General features: G+C 37.9%; 2 protein-coding genes, 2 long non-coding RNA genes and 2 pseudogenes across 7 annotated transcripts; 2 read left to right on the top strand and 4 right to left on the bottom strand.

Moving 5' to 3' along the window:
* Window positions 1-321: 321 nt before the first annotated feature.
* LOC147934953 (uncharacterized) lies at window positions 322-1,347 on the bottom strand. The gene is made up of 2 exons (XR_015570351.1): window positions 1,144-1,347; window positions 322-560 (listed from the first exon to the last, which is right to left on the bottom strand). It is a non-coding gene; the product is annotated as an uncharacterized LOC147934953 (long non-coding RNA).
* A 1,097-nt stretch (window positions 1,348-2,444) lies between these two features.
* LOC104725245 (dirigent protein 2 pseudogene) lies at window positions 2,445-3,296 on the top strand (annotated as a pseudogene). Its single transcript, XR_015572868.1, has one exon. The product of XR_015572868.1 is annotated as a dirigent protein 2 pseudogene (transcript).
* A 1,338-nt stretch (window positions 3,297-4,634) lies between these two features.
* On the top strand, window positions 4,635-9,519 carry LOC104728660 (kinesin-like protein KIN-7J). The gene is made up of 12 exons (XM_087473618.1): window positions 4,635-4,987; window positions 5,067-5,156; window positions 5,240-5,340; window positions 5,512-5,625; window positions 5,713-5,794; window positions 5,867-5,934; window positions 6,014-6,076; window positions 6,181-6,305; window positions 6,389-6,725; window positions 6,827-8,512; window positions 8,600-8,880; window positions 8,970-9,519. Exons 1-12 carry the CDS (start codon window positions 4,813-4,815, stop codon window positions 9,310-9,312), a joined length of 3,465 nt encoding a protein of 1,154 aa, XP_087329744.1. The 5' UTR covers window positions 4,635-4,812; the 3' UTR covers window positions 9,313-9,519.
* On the bottom strand, window positions 5,305-7,391 carry LOC147934952 (uncharacterized). Its single transcript, XR_015571683.1, has 3 exons — window positions 6,894-7,391; window positions 6,412-6,820; window positions 5,305-6,226 (listed from the first exon to the last, which is right to left on the bottom strand). It is a non-coding gene; the product is annotated as an uncharacterized LOC147934952 (long non-coding RNA).
* On the bottom strand, window positions 9,431-12,859 carry LOC104728658 (protein ACCUMULATION AND REPLICATION OF CHLOROPLASTS 6, chloroplastic-like; annotated as a pseudogene). Its single transcript, XR_015571682.1, has 6 exons — window positions 12,288-12,859; window positions 11,966-12,185; window positions 11,594-11,854; window positions 10,522-11,512; window positions 9,991-10,124; window positions 9,431-9,886 (listed from the first exon to the last, which is right to left on the bottom strand). The product of XR_015571682.1 is annotated as a protein ACCUMULATION AND REPLICATION OF CHLOROPLASTS 6, chloroplastic-like (transcript).
* An 888-nt stretch (window positions 12,860-13,747) lies between these two features.
* On the bottom strand, window positions 13,748-16,506 carry LOC104725243 (uncharacterized). Of its 2 annotated transcripts, none has more exons than XM_010443868.3 (13): window positions 16,182-16,506; window positions 15,975-16,065; window positions 15,684-15,879; window positions 15,493-15,583; window positions 15,306-15,341; window positions 15,121-15,222; window positions 14,899-15,029; window positions 14,757-14,805; window positions 14,585-14,674; window positions 14,447-14,500; window positions 14,200-14,265; window positions 14,008-14,105; window positions 13,748-13,925 (listed from the first exon to the last, which is right to left on the bottom strand). In XM_010443868.3, exons 1-13 carry the CDS (start codon window positions 16,257-16,259, stop codon window positions 13,859-13,861), a joined length of 1,149 nt encoding a protein of 382 aa, XP_010442170.1. In that variant the 5' UTR covers window positions 16,260-16,506; the 3' UTR covers window positions 13,748-13,858. The 2 variants fall into 2 exon arrangements, with proteins under 2 accessions (XP_010442170.1, XP_087331682.1); XM_087475556.1 differs by having other exon boundaries at window positions 15,121-15,227; window positions 16,182-16,474.
* Between the last annotated feature and the right edge of the window lie 41 nt (window positions 16,507-16,547).

Genomic DNA, 16,547 nt, shown 5'->3' with positions numbered 1-16,547 from the left:
TTTTTGCCGTCTTTGACAAGCCTTGCATCGGCATAGAAACTGCTAGCATAAGAAGAGAAGAGGAATAGGAAAGAAACTCTGAAACCGATACCACTGACTATGCCTTCACATATTCCTATTTCTCGTAGGACCTTCAGATTTCTTCTTATACATTTTCTACTCTACATAGAATGAAGCAACTGTTCTCATGCTCCCGACTGCATCATTCGCTACTTCGCTAGCTTCCTCATACATTATGTGCCAACAGTTTATCCGTTTTATCAGACAAAAAAAAAAAGAGATAACTTCATACCTAAACTAATTTTAGAGGCTCTGTGAAATGATTATGGAGTGAATAATTTTTAGGCTAAAAACAAACAAGAAGGGGGGGGTACAAAATCTGATGCTTGTAACATAATAAATTAGTCAATTGTCCTTAGTTTATCGACAAACGTGGACAATAAAAAGAAAAACAGAGGGAAAAGGGAAGAGGAAACCAATAACCTTACTTTCCAAATGGCTCTAGCTTTGCTCTTCACCAAAATGATCGGATGGCAATCCTCAAACCGTGAGTTTCCTCTCTACAAAACATATACAACTCAGTAAACTTTCTAATTTCGTGAATGTTTATTATAGTATAACATGAAGTTTCTACATTATACTTGTTGACAAATAATAATTCTAAAAAGACATCCGTGAAAATTTTATCCTGCACATAGAAATAATCAAAACAGTAAACATTGCAAAAAGAATAAAGAATTGGAATCAACATGTAAATACAGTACAAGCAGTTCACTCTTATCAGCGTTATCTTTCTTACCTATATAAGCCATGTAACTTCCCGAATTGATACATACAATATAGTGACTTGTGGCATAGATACCAAACCAGACAATCATAATTAACAAGTAAAAGACAGAGATAAAGATAAAAGACATGAGAAATTATATTAAAAATGATAGCTAATTTTTAAAAAACAACAGAGAGCGTGCCATGAACACTAACTAAGGTAGTGCCAAATAACATTGAGTAATCATAAGAGAAACGAAATGACTCCAGATAATTTAAACTTTCACAATCAACCAGAATCAAAATCGAAGACGAGTGTTTTTGCTGAGATAGAAAAAAAATATAAAAGAAGATACGGAGTCCGAGAATGATTACCCCTAGAATTAAAAGCCAACGGATTAGAACAGATTATATATTGAACGAGCGCTACCTCACCGGATCTTGTCGCAGAGTGAAGATCCGCTGATAATACTCCCTTCCCCGTTTATGTTTTTTAGAGTGACAGTTGAGTCCTCGATACATGGTGAAGCGGAGAAGGAGAATGGGTTAGATAATTTGAACGATGACAAGTAATCAAAATTGAGCTGATGTGTGTATTAATTGTTATAATTTTATTGATTGTTGGTCTTTACTGATATGTCTGCTTCTCATTCAACTAAAAAGCTGATGTGTCAACACTGAAGAACAATAACTTCTACTTTTATTGTATTGATTTGTCTTTGCACTAAAAAAAAGAAAAAAAAAATCTTTTTTGTCTTTTGTATTGCGGGAACGTTCTTATTTGTTTGTATATACCTCATCGTTTACATATTTCATAGTATCAAGATTTGTACAAGTGGAAATATCTAGTTGTTTATAAATCGAACAACCTGGTTTACTTCCTCGTCAACGGACATGTTGTTGTCACTAGGGATGTTAAGAAGGGCTTAAAGTTACAGGGTTGGCCCGACTCGTTTAAATATCTTGGACCCGTAACTCTGTATTTTTGTTATTAATATTTCGAGCTCGTCTAGGGCCGAGTTGTGCAAAAGTTCGAGCTGGCCCTGTTTTATTCTTCTTCAATCTTCTATTTGAAAATGACAACGTTTTAGTCTAGGTTTTTTTTTAGGCAATTTTTTTTTCTTCTTCCCAACTCCCAAGCACCATTGACGGACCTCTCAAAATCAATTCACTCACACGATCTTCGTAGAAATCAATTCGCTCTAATTGAGGTGATGGAGGAACTAGGGATTGAAAGATGAACGAATTCAAAGAAGAAATTGGGGAACGAATAAGGAATTTGCCTGAAATCTAAGGGCTTATTAGATTCAACTTCAAGAAGTCCAAAACAGAGAAGATAATCGCATAGCAGAGACACAGTCCAAGGCTCTGGCTTCGATTCCACGACCACCACAAAGTTTATCACTCAACTCGTCAATAATTAAATAACACGCTTAGGAAGAGAAAACAAAATAATAATTGCAAGGTCAGGGCTGGACTGAGTTTAGGCTCGTTAGTGTTAGTTTTGTAGGGTTCAAATTCAACATTGGTTTTTGGAGGGCCGAGCTTGTACACGGCTGGGCCGGGCTGGGTTTATAAACCCTTTTTAACATCCCTAGTTGTCACCAATCTGGAAAACGACATATATACAAATGTTATATAAACCCATAGTTGCGTACTGATCTTGTTTTGTGTATAAATAAATCACATTTCCATATACAACAGCCTGAAGTATCATATTTTTTTTAACCTTTGTAGATAGAAATAACGAACATGGCTAAACGGTTTCTACTTCTTCTTTCTCCCTTCTTAACTACTCTTCTACTTGCCGTAACCGTTACAGAATCCGAAGCGTACGCGACAACGACGACGCCATATCAAGGCTATAAGCCGGAGAAATTCACCCACCTCCACTTTTATTTCCATGACGTCATCTCCGGTGACAAACCTACCGCCATCAGAGTGGCTGAAGCTCCCGGAACAAACTCCTCTGCCATCAAATTTGGAGTGATTATGATCGCTGATGATCCCTTGACTGATGGACCCGACCCGAGCTCGAAGGAAGTGGGGAGAGCTCAGGGGATGTACGCATCGACGGACTTGAAAGACTTAATCTTCACGATGGTATTTAACTTGGCTTTCACGGAAGGACAGTTCAACGGAAGCACCCTCGCGATGTATGGACGGAATGCGATAATGACGAAGTTGAGAGAGATGCCGATCATCGGTGGAACCGGCGCTTTCAGGTTTGCTAGAGGCTATGCACAGGCCCAGACTTATAAGCTTGTTGGTCAAGATGCCGTGGTCGAGTATAATGTCTTCATCTGGCATTAATTAGTTATTTGGGATCGGATTTTTGCTGTTTACTGTATTTCGAAAATAAATTGTTTCACTTTGGTTTTCTTATATATATCGTTTTGGGTCTTTTTGATTTGTTGTGTTGTTCCAAGTTTAAAAGGTGTAGTTGTTTGAATATGTCGAGAATTGAGATGTGTGTTTGAGTGTCTGGTAATAATTGGAAATTCCTGTTCTTACTATGGGTGCGTACGGGACATATAAGATGTAGATATTGGTGAAATGAGTAAACGATTGGAAATTTTCTGAGTGAGTAAACGATTAGAAATGTGATATATAATATAAGTGGTTACAATGTTTTTGTTAGATATCTATTTAAAATTTTGAGTCTAAATAAATGTCTATCACTAATATTATATGAATATACAGATGTCAAAAACTTAGGTACATTGGATCAAAATATAATTTGTTTTTAATACCCGTAACTTAAAAAATAGTCATTTTTTGAAACCACTTTTCAAAAATATTTCTCTTTAAAACTTTATCAAAAATACATGTGCCAATAAAACTTATACCGCTAATTTAACCAGAAAAATAAGATCAACCCTCATAGACTCATACACAAAATACCTTTATATGGGTGTAAAACCTTAAATTCCTAATAAATACCTTAAAAATTTATGTAAATTTTGTTTTATGCAATTTTGATTTTCTATTTGGTTCACTTTTTTTTTCTGTCAAAGAAAACAAAGAGGAAAAGTTCCAATCCAATTTGAAATTGGAAAAAGCCCATTCCACATTAACCCGGGTAAGTCTAGCTAGGGTTACATGCGTGTATATATATAGATATGATATCATGGATTCAGATACTTAGAGAAATATAAATAGACGAGAACAGAGAGTTCTAAAAGAGAAAACTCATACCAGAGACGTAATATTGTGAGGTCTATATGTTTCTTGTGTGACAAGTAAACACTTAATCTCCTTAGAGATAGGGACAGTGTGACGAATTCCTACTTGTGTGCGTTGTGGATACCGGTATAAGTACAAAAATTAGAGGGCGAACATAACCTCGAATCGTTTTTGAATCGTTTCGCTGCAAAAATATTCAGGTATACATTCGAAATCTTATCATCTAAAGTTAATTCAGTTACACAACAGTTGCATTCGTAATTTTTGTATCTATATATCGTTATATACCGGTACGGATTTTAACACGAACATTCTACAACTTATAGAGGTAATAATAATCGCACTTAGGGTATGCTAGTGGAATAATGTCAAACTATATAAGAAGATGAACAATAGAGAGATAGAATAATGATGCCACCAACGTTTTCAGTTGTGTGTTTGACAAGGCCATGTTATAAGAATTGTTTTCAATATTTGATTGGATACAATTTTGTCTAATTTGTATTTTGATCTTCGTGGCGATTAATTTGTGTTAAGAGCTACGACAGGTCATAGATTTGTACCGTTAGCGGAAGAGTAAAAGGGTACAATCTGTCGACATTCTTATTTTAGGTTTTAGAGAATATATAGATGTTTGTTTAAGGAAGAAGAAACCCCAAATAAGCCTTTTCACCTATTTTGGGATTTTACCTGACTCGTTTCTCTTCTAGTTACAGATTTTACCTGACTCTTGTTTTTCTTAAATCAAATTTTCTTCTCAATCTAAACCTTTTGTCTCTCTCCCTCTCAAGGAAGGGGTTCCAAGATTGTTGCATCTTCCGGTAGGAATGTATTGAAGAAAGAGAGGGACATTATAAAATGGCTAGTAGCGGAAAGGGGGAGAAGATATTGGTTTCGGTAAGGGTAAGGCCGCAGAACGAGAAGGAGAAGGCGAGGAATGATATATGCGATTGGGAATGTGTAAACAACACAACAATAATATGCAACAATAATTTGCCTGAGAGATCTCTCTTCCCCTCCACATATACATTTGGTAGGATGTTCAGAGCTAAATTAAGCATTGTGGAATAAATATAATGATGCTAAGAAAACAAGTTTTGGAATTTTTACAGATAAAGTGTTTGGATTCAGTTCTCCCACGAAACAAGTCTATGAAGATGGAGCCAAGGAGGTTGCTCTTTGTGTTCTCGACGGAATCAATTGTAATGGAAACACAACCTCGAATATTTCAATCGAACTTTTCTTTGTAACAATGAATTTGGTTTGACACATTTGGTTTTTGCAGCAAGCATTTTCGCATATGGACAGACTAGCAGTGGGAAGACATACACAATGAGTGGCATCACTGAATTTGCAATGGATGACATTTTTTGTTACATTCAAAAGGTTTGAACAAGAACCCTGCGGCATTAATTAATATCTCTCTAAACTCTCTCTCTCTCTCTCTCTCTCTCTCTCTCTCTCTCTCTCTCTCTCTCTCTCTCTCTCTCTCTGTCTCTTATTGCTTCCTCCGTAAGTACCACCAAATAAACCACTCTTCTTTTTCATTTTCTTCAGCATACAGAACGCGAATTCACTCTCAAATTCTCTGCAATTGAGATCTACAATGAAGCTGTGAGGGATCTCTTAAGTGGGGATAACAACCCACTGAGGCTTCTTGATGATCCAGAGGTACACATTACTTGTTTTTCGATATTATGATATACACTCTATCATATATTGTTAGACCCACTCATTTCCATCCGCTTGCTTTACCAGAGAGGAACCGTCGTTGAGAAACTTATTGAGGAGACCATCCAGGACAGAACGCATTTAGAGGAACTTCTTACAGTCTGTGAGAGTGAGTAACACGCCAGGCTTACAATTGTTTCGGTTAATTTGAACGTTAACTAATGTATCAGTTTTGTTGCAGCTCAGAGGAAGATTGGAGAAACCTCTTTGAATGAAACTAGTTCAAGATCACATCAAATACTCCGGCTGGTACTCTCAATCAATCCATCCCTTTTTGTTTGATTCCAACTTTTCATTCTCGCTATGCTAAACGATGCATTTCTTGCAGACGATCGAAAGTACTGGTCGAGAATATTCTCCTGACAACTCCAGCACTCTTGCAGCGTCTGTGGTATTGTACAATTACAATCATTAATTACTGTTTTAGATTTGATTGAGCTTTTAACCTTTTTTCTTTCTCTGATGACAATTGTTTTTGATTCTTTGCCTCTCAAGTGCTTTGTTGATCTCGCTGGAAGTGAACGTGCTTCTCAGACTTTATCTGCTGGGACAAGATTGAAAGAAGGTTGTCATATAAACAGGAGTTTACTTACTCTTGGAACAGTCATCCGCAAACTAAGGTTCGGTTATATGTCATTAGGAAAATCCTCTTCTACCAAAATTGTGGTATTTTAACAGACAGTGTAATTATTTTGAAGTGCAGTAAAGGTAAAAACGGGCACATACCGTTTCGAGACTCAAAGCTTACTCGGATCCTTCAGAACTCTTTGGGAGGAAATGCAAGAACAGCTATCGTATGCACTATGAGCCCTGCACGTAGCCATGTTGAACAGTCGAGAAACACCCTTCTCTTTGCAATCTGCGCTAAAGAGGTGACGACAAATGCTCAGGTCAATCTGGTTGTGTCTGAGAAGGCTTTGGTGAGGCAATTGCAAAAAGAACTGGCTCGAATGGAGAATGAGTTGAAAAATCTAGGATCTGCTTCTGGAGACTCTGACTTCTATTCTTTGCTGAAACAGAAAGAGGAAGTGATTGCAAAAGTGATTCCACTGATCTCTTGAATGCTTCTTTATTACATTGCTCTCCTTTTCCCACTAAGAAGTCTATTTAACACTTTGAAACTTCTGACCATAAACTGCAGATGGAGGAACAAATGAAAGAATTAAAATGGCAACGTGATGTAGCTCAATCCCAGGTAGAGAATTTACTTAAATCATCAGCAGAAGAGCGGTATTCTAGGATGGATGAACAATCCATGTTTAGCTCCATGGATTTTGATGCCGATCTCCGAAGAAGAAGCTATGATTTAACAGATCTTGGAGAACCTATCAATAACTTAACCAAGAGGAACTTTGAGTTTTTGGAAAATACTGAAGAAGATGATTTCCTGCTTGATGATAATACGCCTCAATTTCCGAGGCATAACCTGTACGATGGCTGGGAGGAGATGGTTCAAATAACTGACGAAAAACTGGAAGATGTGTGCAAAGAAGTTAGATGCATTGAACCTGAAGCTGAGCTGAGTAGTGGACAACCAGCAGCAGTCAAAAGCCATGTCTCACTAGACGACATAGTGGATAAGAAAGCTATCTCTGAGTTTCTCTCACCTAGGAAGGAAGAAACATTACCAACTCTAGAATACGAAGAAAGCTATAACTCTATGGGTAATGTGAGAGCCGAGAATGAAGACGTGGAACTTAGCACACCTACAGAAAAGGAAGAACCTTTATCAGCTCTGGAATACGAACAAAACTATAACTCTTCTACGGGTAATGAGAAAGCTGAGAATGAAGACATGGATATAAGCACACCTGCAGAAAAGGAAGAAACTTTATCAGCGCTGGGATACGAACAAAGCTATAACTCTTCTACGGGTAATGAGAAAGCCGAGAATGAAGAAATGGAGATTAGCACACCTGCAGAAAAGGATTATGTTGACTTATCCTTGAAAACTATAGATGTAGAGTTGTGTCTAAACGCTAAGCCTGAGATATATGACTTAAATTTAAAGAATTCGGATTTGGAAGAAAATGTTCAGTCAGAACAACAATCAAATGAAGACTGTGAATTGATTTCACTCCCTACGAAGAAGCAACCAGAAGAGACAGTCGAAGTGGAGTTAACACCCGATGATGCTAAGTTAGATGAGGATGCGACATCTGGAGATAAGTGGGAGAGAGAACTGCATCAAGACACCAACAGAGATTACAACGAATCATCTGTCTGCAAAAATATTGGGACAGATGATATTGACAACAACACCTCTTACATGGCTTTGAAAGAAAAAGTTAAGGAGATGCAGAAGAAAATTGAATACCTTATGAGCATGCACACAGCAGAACAACAACTGTCACCCTCCTTTAGAAGAGAACTTAAGATTCCAGAATATTTTACTACCAAAAGAAGCCGAAGTTGCAGAGAGAATCTCTTGAGTGTTAGGTCCCCTCATTGGTTTGAGAATTTGGAAGTTAATAATAATACATCACCTACCTGGAGGATGATGGAGCTAAAAGCGTCTCCTGGAAGACCAATAAGCAAGACTTCCAACACTTCGAGCGTTTCCTTTGATTCAGGGAGTTCAACCTCCATTGATGCGCGTAGCCTGAAAGACTATGATCCTGAGACAGGCAATAGCTTCAATGAATTTGTAGCAGGGCTTGAAGAAATGGCAAAGCAGCACCACTCAATTGAGTCAACACCGGATCTAGATTTTGGGATTTCATATGCCCCCACAAGAACCCAAAATATGGAGATTGGACCGGAAAGCCCTACATATAGCATTAGAGGAAACAAGAATGCATTGCCAAATCCTCAGGATATAAATGAGGTAACCACAGATGCCACCAATAATCAATCAGAGAGAGAGCAAAACTTTGTGTCGTTTCTCAACAGTTTGAATGATCACCAAATGCAGGTTGAAGAAGAAAAACCTAAGGAAACAGATTCCACAGCGGCTTCCCTGGAGAAACTACAGTTAGCATCTAATGGACAACATTCAACCAATTCTTCAGACTTCGAGCGACAACGAAGGCAAATAATTGAGCTTTGGGGAGTGTGCAATGTACCATTGGTTCATAGAACCTACTTCTTCTTGCTCTTCAAAGGCGATCCTTCTGACTATGTTTATATGGAAGTTGAACTTAGAAGGCTCTCTTTTCTGAAGCAGACGATGTCTAATGACATGGAAGCATCAAGGTTTTTCCTGGAACATTTTTTCAACAAGTCTCATCAATATCAATCATTTAGCCATATTATTCTAACCAGTTCCTTTGGTTCCTAATCAGGATGCAAACAGTGAAGGCGCTCACACGCGAAAAGGAATGGCTTTCCAAACAAATACCAAAGAAGTTTCCATGGAGCCAAAGAATAGAACTTTACCAAAAATGGGGTGTGGAGGTGAACTCAAAGCAGAGAAGTCTGCAGGTGGCGCACAAATTGTGGACCAACACCCAAGACATGGAACACATTAAAGAGAGTGCTTCGCTTGTGGCTAAGCTGCTTGGATTTGTTGAGCCTAGTCGAATGCCAAAGGAAATGTTTGGCCTCAGCTTGTTACCTAGAACCGAGAACGTAAAATCATCTGGCTGGAGATTTACCAAATCCTTCTCTAGATCACGTTTGACCTGATGATAACTAGAGCACGTTTATTCTACACAAACCAGACAGGAGTCTCCAAACTGATCCTTATATTGTGAAGGGCTTGCATGTAAGATAAGTCAAAGTTCCGGACATAATTTGTACCTGATTGCGAAAGAATTCATATTTTATCACTCATGTTATAGAATAGATCAAGGATGAGGATGTGCCAATAAAGTTACTTTTTTTTTGTGTTCATTTATAAACACTAACTTAGAGAGAAAATTTACAAAACAAAGAGAATATTGCAAGCTTAAGAATGCTATATGGCATATTATGATGCAAGAACAGAGCCCTCAGTGATTTTCCACCCTGACTTGGACCAGAAGACTTCGTATCTTGTTGTGTAGGTTCTGACATCTGTGGCATTGTTTTCTGGATGAACCAAATCAGATAGACAAGCAGACTCCTCTAGAGTTGCTTCCACCAGAGCACGGGTTCCATCTGCTGAGACTGTCACACTGTCAACAGACAGTTTCAACAGTGTATAATCATAAACCAACCCAAGCTGCGCAGTTTCAGCTGCTCTGTCAGTCCATATCTTCAGCATTCGCCCATCCAAAACCTATAAATAACCAGAATCACAAAAGGCACCAGGCAAGTTCCAAACACTACAACCAGGTCAACAGCTTTCACAACATCGATTGAATTGCGGATCTATTCCCTTACCTCTGGCAACATTTCTATGCGGTGATCATGCCCAAAAGCCTGAGACTTGATCTTCTGCCACTTGGAGACTATACTCTCTGCAGTCCTAGCATCCATTCTGGGAAGGGCTTCTGAATCCTCAGTTCTCGCAGACCCTAAATTAGAAAAAAAGATATATACAAAGCCACAGTAAGATAATATGTGATCCTACGGTATCCTAAACAGATATATTGATCGTGAAACTCCACGGTGATAGAAATGTTGACAGTGAACAACTCCAGAAATAGACATTTCTGTCTACAGTTTCATCAAAAATTTCAAGCAGTGAATGTACATGTTCAGAGTGATATTTACTCAGTAACTTGTTAATCTCGGTAATACTTTTGGGAGATGTGTAGGTAAATGAATAACTTTCTTTCTTGTCAAGAAATTGGAATAGTTTTGAACAACTCCAGGGGAAACTCATATATCTTGGGAACTATGTTCTAAGCTCACAAAACATGAGTATTTTGAGTAATGAACTTAAATGAAAACTGCATCGTTTAATCATACCTATGGTAGCAATGTCAGATTCCATAGAAGAAGCCATATCCTTGCGTTGAAAAGATGAGCTGCTTCTTTGAGGCAAATACTTCTGGGTGAATAGTGAAATCATTCCAATAGCCACGCCAGCAGCTAGGATCTTCACACTTGCCTCTTTTACTATATCGACAATGGACTTATCAACAGTAAGTGCATCAGTGCTACTCTTTGAGACCCCACCTTGAACTACATAATCGTATGTATCAACGTTCTCAGAGGGTCTTTCAGTTTCTGCAATAAAGACAGCAGGCTCACCATCATGGCCTACGTTGTTACCAACAAGATCTACACTATACACCGTCTCTTGCGCATCCTTGGGTTCATCTGAGGTTCTATCTGCATAGCGAGAAGGAAAAACTTTCTGCAGTGCCTGCAAAGCACTAGCCTTCACATGCTCGGCTCCCATCCTTGCCATTGCTGCAGCAGCAGCTAAAGGAGAACCCTGAACTACCTCCACTCTTTCCAAGTAACTCAAAACCATGGGATCATCATAATAGTCCCCAAGTTTAAAATTTTTATCTTTGGTATCTCTGAACTTAGGAAAGACAACCCCTGCCAACCAGGTTTCCAACAATTTGCAGAGTCCAGGGAGATCACCATTGTCATCACGATTTGAATTTTCCAAGACAAACTCCACAATAGCTGGATTCCTATATTGTGAATCCTCATTGTCTAAGCCCAACCAAGTACGGGATTCATCAACTTTGCCTAAAAGCAGCGCACAGAGTCCCCTTTCCAGACCAAAGTCTATCTCCCAATTATTCCGTGTATCATACAACATCGCAGGAATCTCCATAGCCATTACTTTAGCCTGCTGAAGTTGCTCGAATTGTCTATCAGCATCCTGTAACAGGCGTGGCTTCTTACCTATAAAAGCTTGAGCCACAAGCGCAAGTGCAACTTCATAAACTTCAAATGACTCGGCTGGAATATTGCTTGGAGTAGCTACAAAAAGATCAACCTACAACCCAGGGACATAAATAAGACTGAGGAACTTAGTTGAGTCGTGATAAAGAAAGAAGAAAAGTATCGAATTGTACACCTGCTCAACAGCTGTCATTCGTAAAAAAGCCTCATTCATAAACTTTTCACGGGTTAAATCCCCAACAAGAGCTGATGCTCCACCTCCTCCAACAGACCACAAAATATTGCGTACACCTCTTAAACCATTTACTCTTTTTTCTGCGTACTCATCACCAAGCGGTAAGCCAAGAAGCTCCAATACATAACGTGGAGTGATCTCTTCCAAAGTCTCATCAATTTGTGCACGTAAATCTGGTGCAAGGCTACTTGCTCCTTCCTCCTACACAAAACTCAAGAACAAAAGTATCAACCCAAATGAGTTCTTAGAACTCCCCCCAAAACTAACGCATCCAAATCCATCAAACTATCCCAAAAAAAAAAGTCAAATTACCTGCAAAAGCTTCAGAGCCTCCTCAACAAACTCATAACCAGTAATAAAATCAGGTGGATCCAATGCCATGGCATCCCTGGAGATATCTAGAAACGCAAGCGCCATAACTAAAACAACATCTTGCTTAAACGACTTAGGTAACCTCTCCTTAAGCAGAGCTTCTCCTACCCGAAGAACAACCTCAGTCTCCTTCTTGCAATACACAGAGAGCACCAGGAACCTTCAGTAGATATCCAAAGAGAGAACATGATAAAGTTCTTTTATTTATCCACTTTAGGAATCAAAACAAAGAAAAGATTATTCCGAATCGAATTGAAATTACCTTTTCCCAAGGCACCTCAGTGATGACTGTAGCTTCCTCATCATCAACAAGACCTTCATTGTACTCTCTTCTAGACCGAGGATTCGACAGAGTTTCACAAGCAGCTTGAAGAATCTGTCTCCGGCTGATCAAAGCGTCGTCACTAAAACCAAACTGAGGCGGTTTCGAAACCCTAGCTTCGAATGCTCTTCTGATTCCATCAGTTAAGAAATGCGTTTGAGCTCCCAATACCTGGTAGAAATCGATGGGGATGGGAATGTGTCGTTCGGGACGATCAATAGATGGTGGCGGAGAGATGAGAGTGGCGGTGGTGACAGAGGAGGAAGAATCGGAGGTGAAATTGAAGTCGGAGAGAAGACGGTCGGCCCATTTGCTGGCGGAACAGATAGTGGAGGTGTTATGGCTACGCCGGAGCTTCGTCGTCGCCGGTGGTAGTCGACATAATTGGAATGGGAAGAGGCCAATGCCGACGTGACTCAAAGCTTCCATGGGAGAATCTTTTTGGGTCCTCTAATTACGAAATTTCATTTTCTTTGTTTGTTTTCATATACCGAAGAAAGCGGGGTCGGTCGTTTAGGGTTTATGGTACTTTGTTTTTTATTATTAAAACAAAAACTTATAGAAAATGGCGAAATTTAATTCTGTTGACCAAAAAAAAAATGGACAATTTTGAACCAAAAAAAAAAAAAAGGGGAATAAACTCAGTACTACAGACTACAGTATTACTATTGTATAAATTCTTTTCTAATTTACGATTGAATTTAATTTCATGGTTGAAGAATGTTAAACATAGGTTGAGACTCGGATTTTAAATTTTGATTTATGAATAATAATTTGCAAGATATTATAAATATGAAAAAATAATTGTATATGTAGCATAATTATCCAATTTATAGTAACAATATATTGAATATGATGGTGTTTTGTTTGTTAATATTTTAAAATTCAAATTACATATTATTGTTTTTTATGTTTTACACATTATTTTATATTTCATATATTGTGTTGTAGCAGTTTTTTTATATAAATAATAATTTATTTTATTTTCTTAATAATTTAATATATTAAAAATAATGTATTGGTTAGGAAATATTCAAGAATAAAAATCTAATTCCAAAAAACTATATATAAACAGACCAAAAGTGATAATGCTACTGATAAATTACGAAATAAATTTAAAAGACAGTTGTATATTTTCTTAATTCAATATCTTTAACTATTAGTATTCTGCGTCTCACTAGACATTGTCAGGATCCGTCATCGATATATCAATTACTTTCTTAACCGGTAGTTCAACTATTACCTTCTCTTAATCGATGGAAAACCAACTTCAAACTCTTCCGAACCACAAGCTCCTCTCGGTCCAATTTTTCTCTTTTCTAATATGCAACTGAAGTGTGTAAATTGAAAACTTTTATGACTGGAAAAAGGGAACAGAGCTAATCGAAAAACTGTTGAAATCAAGGAAAAGCGCTTATAATTGTCATTCAGTATTTCCCTTGAAACAGAAATGTACTCCATTTGAGTTAACATAGCAGGGGGAGTGTGACAAAGATATTTAAGACAATACTCTAATGTTGGAGCACAACTTCGTTACAATATTTTTTGAAGTTCACAGCCTCATCGGTCAAGAAATCACTGTAAAAAGTAGTAAGCTCTTGAATGTTAGGATGGAGAATTAGTTAATGAGATATCTAAGAAAGAGTCCAAAGAGACTAACCACAGTCGCTCAGCCATTCGACCCACTTCCCATCTTGGACTCCATGGATACTCACTGAGGAGGTTTGATTTTACAGGTACGCTCGATTGGTTCAAATGCTGTAAATCAAAAAGCTTATCAATTCTTAATACCTAAAGAAACAAAGAGAAACCCAAAGCCTTTTGTTTGATTCGTTAACAAATAGTTCGATACCTGACAACTCTGAAGCATTAGAGTTGGTTGCTGCTTTGGAAATTGAGTTGAAAAGAAGAAATGAACCTACAACAAAGCCAAAACCCTAGTTATCCACTGCTACATATTTACTGTGAAACGAGTTCTCTAGAAGACATGTTTGAAACATGAATAAATGCAATTGAACCCAAAATCCACTTTGGCAAAGCTTGAGTATAATTTGTTTTTTTTTTAAAAACAACAAGTCCTGAATAGTGATTGTAATTACCATGAAAGTAAATTGTCCAGAGGCAGTAAGGAATGTAGCCTGACGGCAAAAGGTCTAGCAAGAAAAACAAATAAGAAAGTTAAGCAGCTCGGAAATATCTCTAAACATATATGCCAAGGCGTACCAAGAAATGCTTACAGGATTAGCTTCAAGAGGTCTTCCAAGAAAAATAGTCAATGCCTCAATAAAACTCCTCCTTAAATCAATTGCAGAAACAGCTTCCTGGATCTAGAAACTAAGCTTGATAAGGCCCTCATATCAAGAAATTAAATACAATCTTGTATGTGTAAGAAGATTTAGTTCAACTTACTTGTCTCTCAAGGGTTTCTTCGAGATGGGGAAGATATTCAGCCAAGCACCTTGGAAATATAAATTTAAGGGGGGAGTTAAACATAGCGATTAGAACATGCATGGTTTGCAGGTATCGTAAACTGTGTGCACATGTAACTTACATCCCGTCCATCCACGGAGGAAGTTTAACATCCTCAACAGAGAATAGCGCTTTTAATTCAGAAGATGAGACTAATCTCAAACGAGGTGCTGAAGCTGTTGATTCAAATTTCCGAAGAATCGGGTACACTACCTGCATCCGTAACCAGTTTATTAAGGATGCTAGCAATTTTTAAATTAAAAAAAAAAAAAAAAAAAGACTTATATAGGAACGAGGAGAAAACCTGAAGATAAATTTTCTGCTGATGCTTCCAAGGGCACCCAACAACCATTTTGTTGATGTTCATATCCATCACAAGAGGTACTGCAAACTTGACTTCCTCTGGCTACACTAAAAATTAAAGGTAATAGAAAGTCAAATGCATACAATGCGTCTTACTTCACAAAGAATCTTAAGAGCAATATATACCTTGTCAACTCCTGAAGCCATTTGCATTTCAATTCCCTGAGAATAGAGGAACGAGAAGAACATTAACAATGATTACAATGGAAGTTCTAACTAAAAATGGTGGTTACAGTTGACAAGCCTAACATTAAACGGAAACAATATAACACACCAAACATTTGCTATGAAGGTGTAAATGCCTGCATGATACCTTGCGAGTTAACACGGTACTAATCTCAAACTTGACGCGATCATCATCAACTTGGCCGACACGCCTTCTTTGGTAGGCCACATATTGATCCCTAAACAATACATTGCTCAAAGAGAAACATCGATTACTCAAACGCAAAAAAAGATAAAAAAGAAGCCTAAATAAAAAGGGTTAGATTTGAAGGAAACCACCTCAATCCTTGAATGAGAGCAAGCAACCGCGTGGAATCCTCGTTATCCCACTCAGACAAAGCCTTCTTCAGCGAAGATATATGATCATCATCATCAGAAGTAATAGTGCTAGTACACGGCATAAAATCTTCATCGTCGGGTCCAAATACGAAATCAGGAGGATCAAATGCATACTCTGAATTGTAAATAACATCCCCTGCCGATACGATATGAACACGAAATTAATAAAAAGAACTTCAGCTTCAAAATTTAACCAAAAATCGCCGAAGAGAAAAAAAAAAAACAACTTACATTTAATCGTTTCAAGACAGTAAGGTATCACCAAAGTAAAGCGATCGAGGATCTTGGGATTAATCTTGTTACCAGACCAGACATTTTCAATCTACATGGAAACAAAATCGGGACTATTACGACTTATGAAACCCTAATTCTCTGAACAAATTGAGGAGATGATTCGAAGCTTGAATCCGGTTTGAAATTGGGCGATGTTATTATTACCTTGATGGAATCAGGAGAGTGATTGAGTAAGTAGTGGAGCTGGTCTGCGATTAGAGGTGGGAATCCTTCGAACGCCATGGGAGGGATCCGGCGGTGGTACTCACGCGCTACCGAGTGGTGGAAACTGGAAAGTTCTTGGAGGTACGGTTAGGTTGGGGTAGACTCAGTAGAGAGATTGAAATGGGCTCACACGATTCATCCACCGAAATTTTTTACATGGGAAATGGTGAGAGACCAATGTGGTTTTAAAATCTTTTTAATAAACCCAGTTTTTACTTTTTTTTTTTTATCGTAATTATAATTTATAAACAAGGCAATCTGTACTTCATTTTTATAGGCACTGTCAAAACTCAAAAGGGGCTTTGT

This window comes from Camelina sativa, chromosome 11 (assembly GCF_030686135.1).
Source record: "Camelina sativa cultivar CO46 ecotype springtype chromosome 11, ASM3068613v1".
Taxonomy (NCBI): domain Eukaryota; kingdom Viridiplantae; phylum Streptophyta; class Magnoliopsida; order Brassicales; family Brassicaceae; genus Camelina; species Camelina sativa.
Note: the sequence above shows the minus strand (reverse complement) of the source record. Positions and strands in the feature narration are given on the sequence as shown.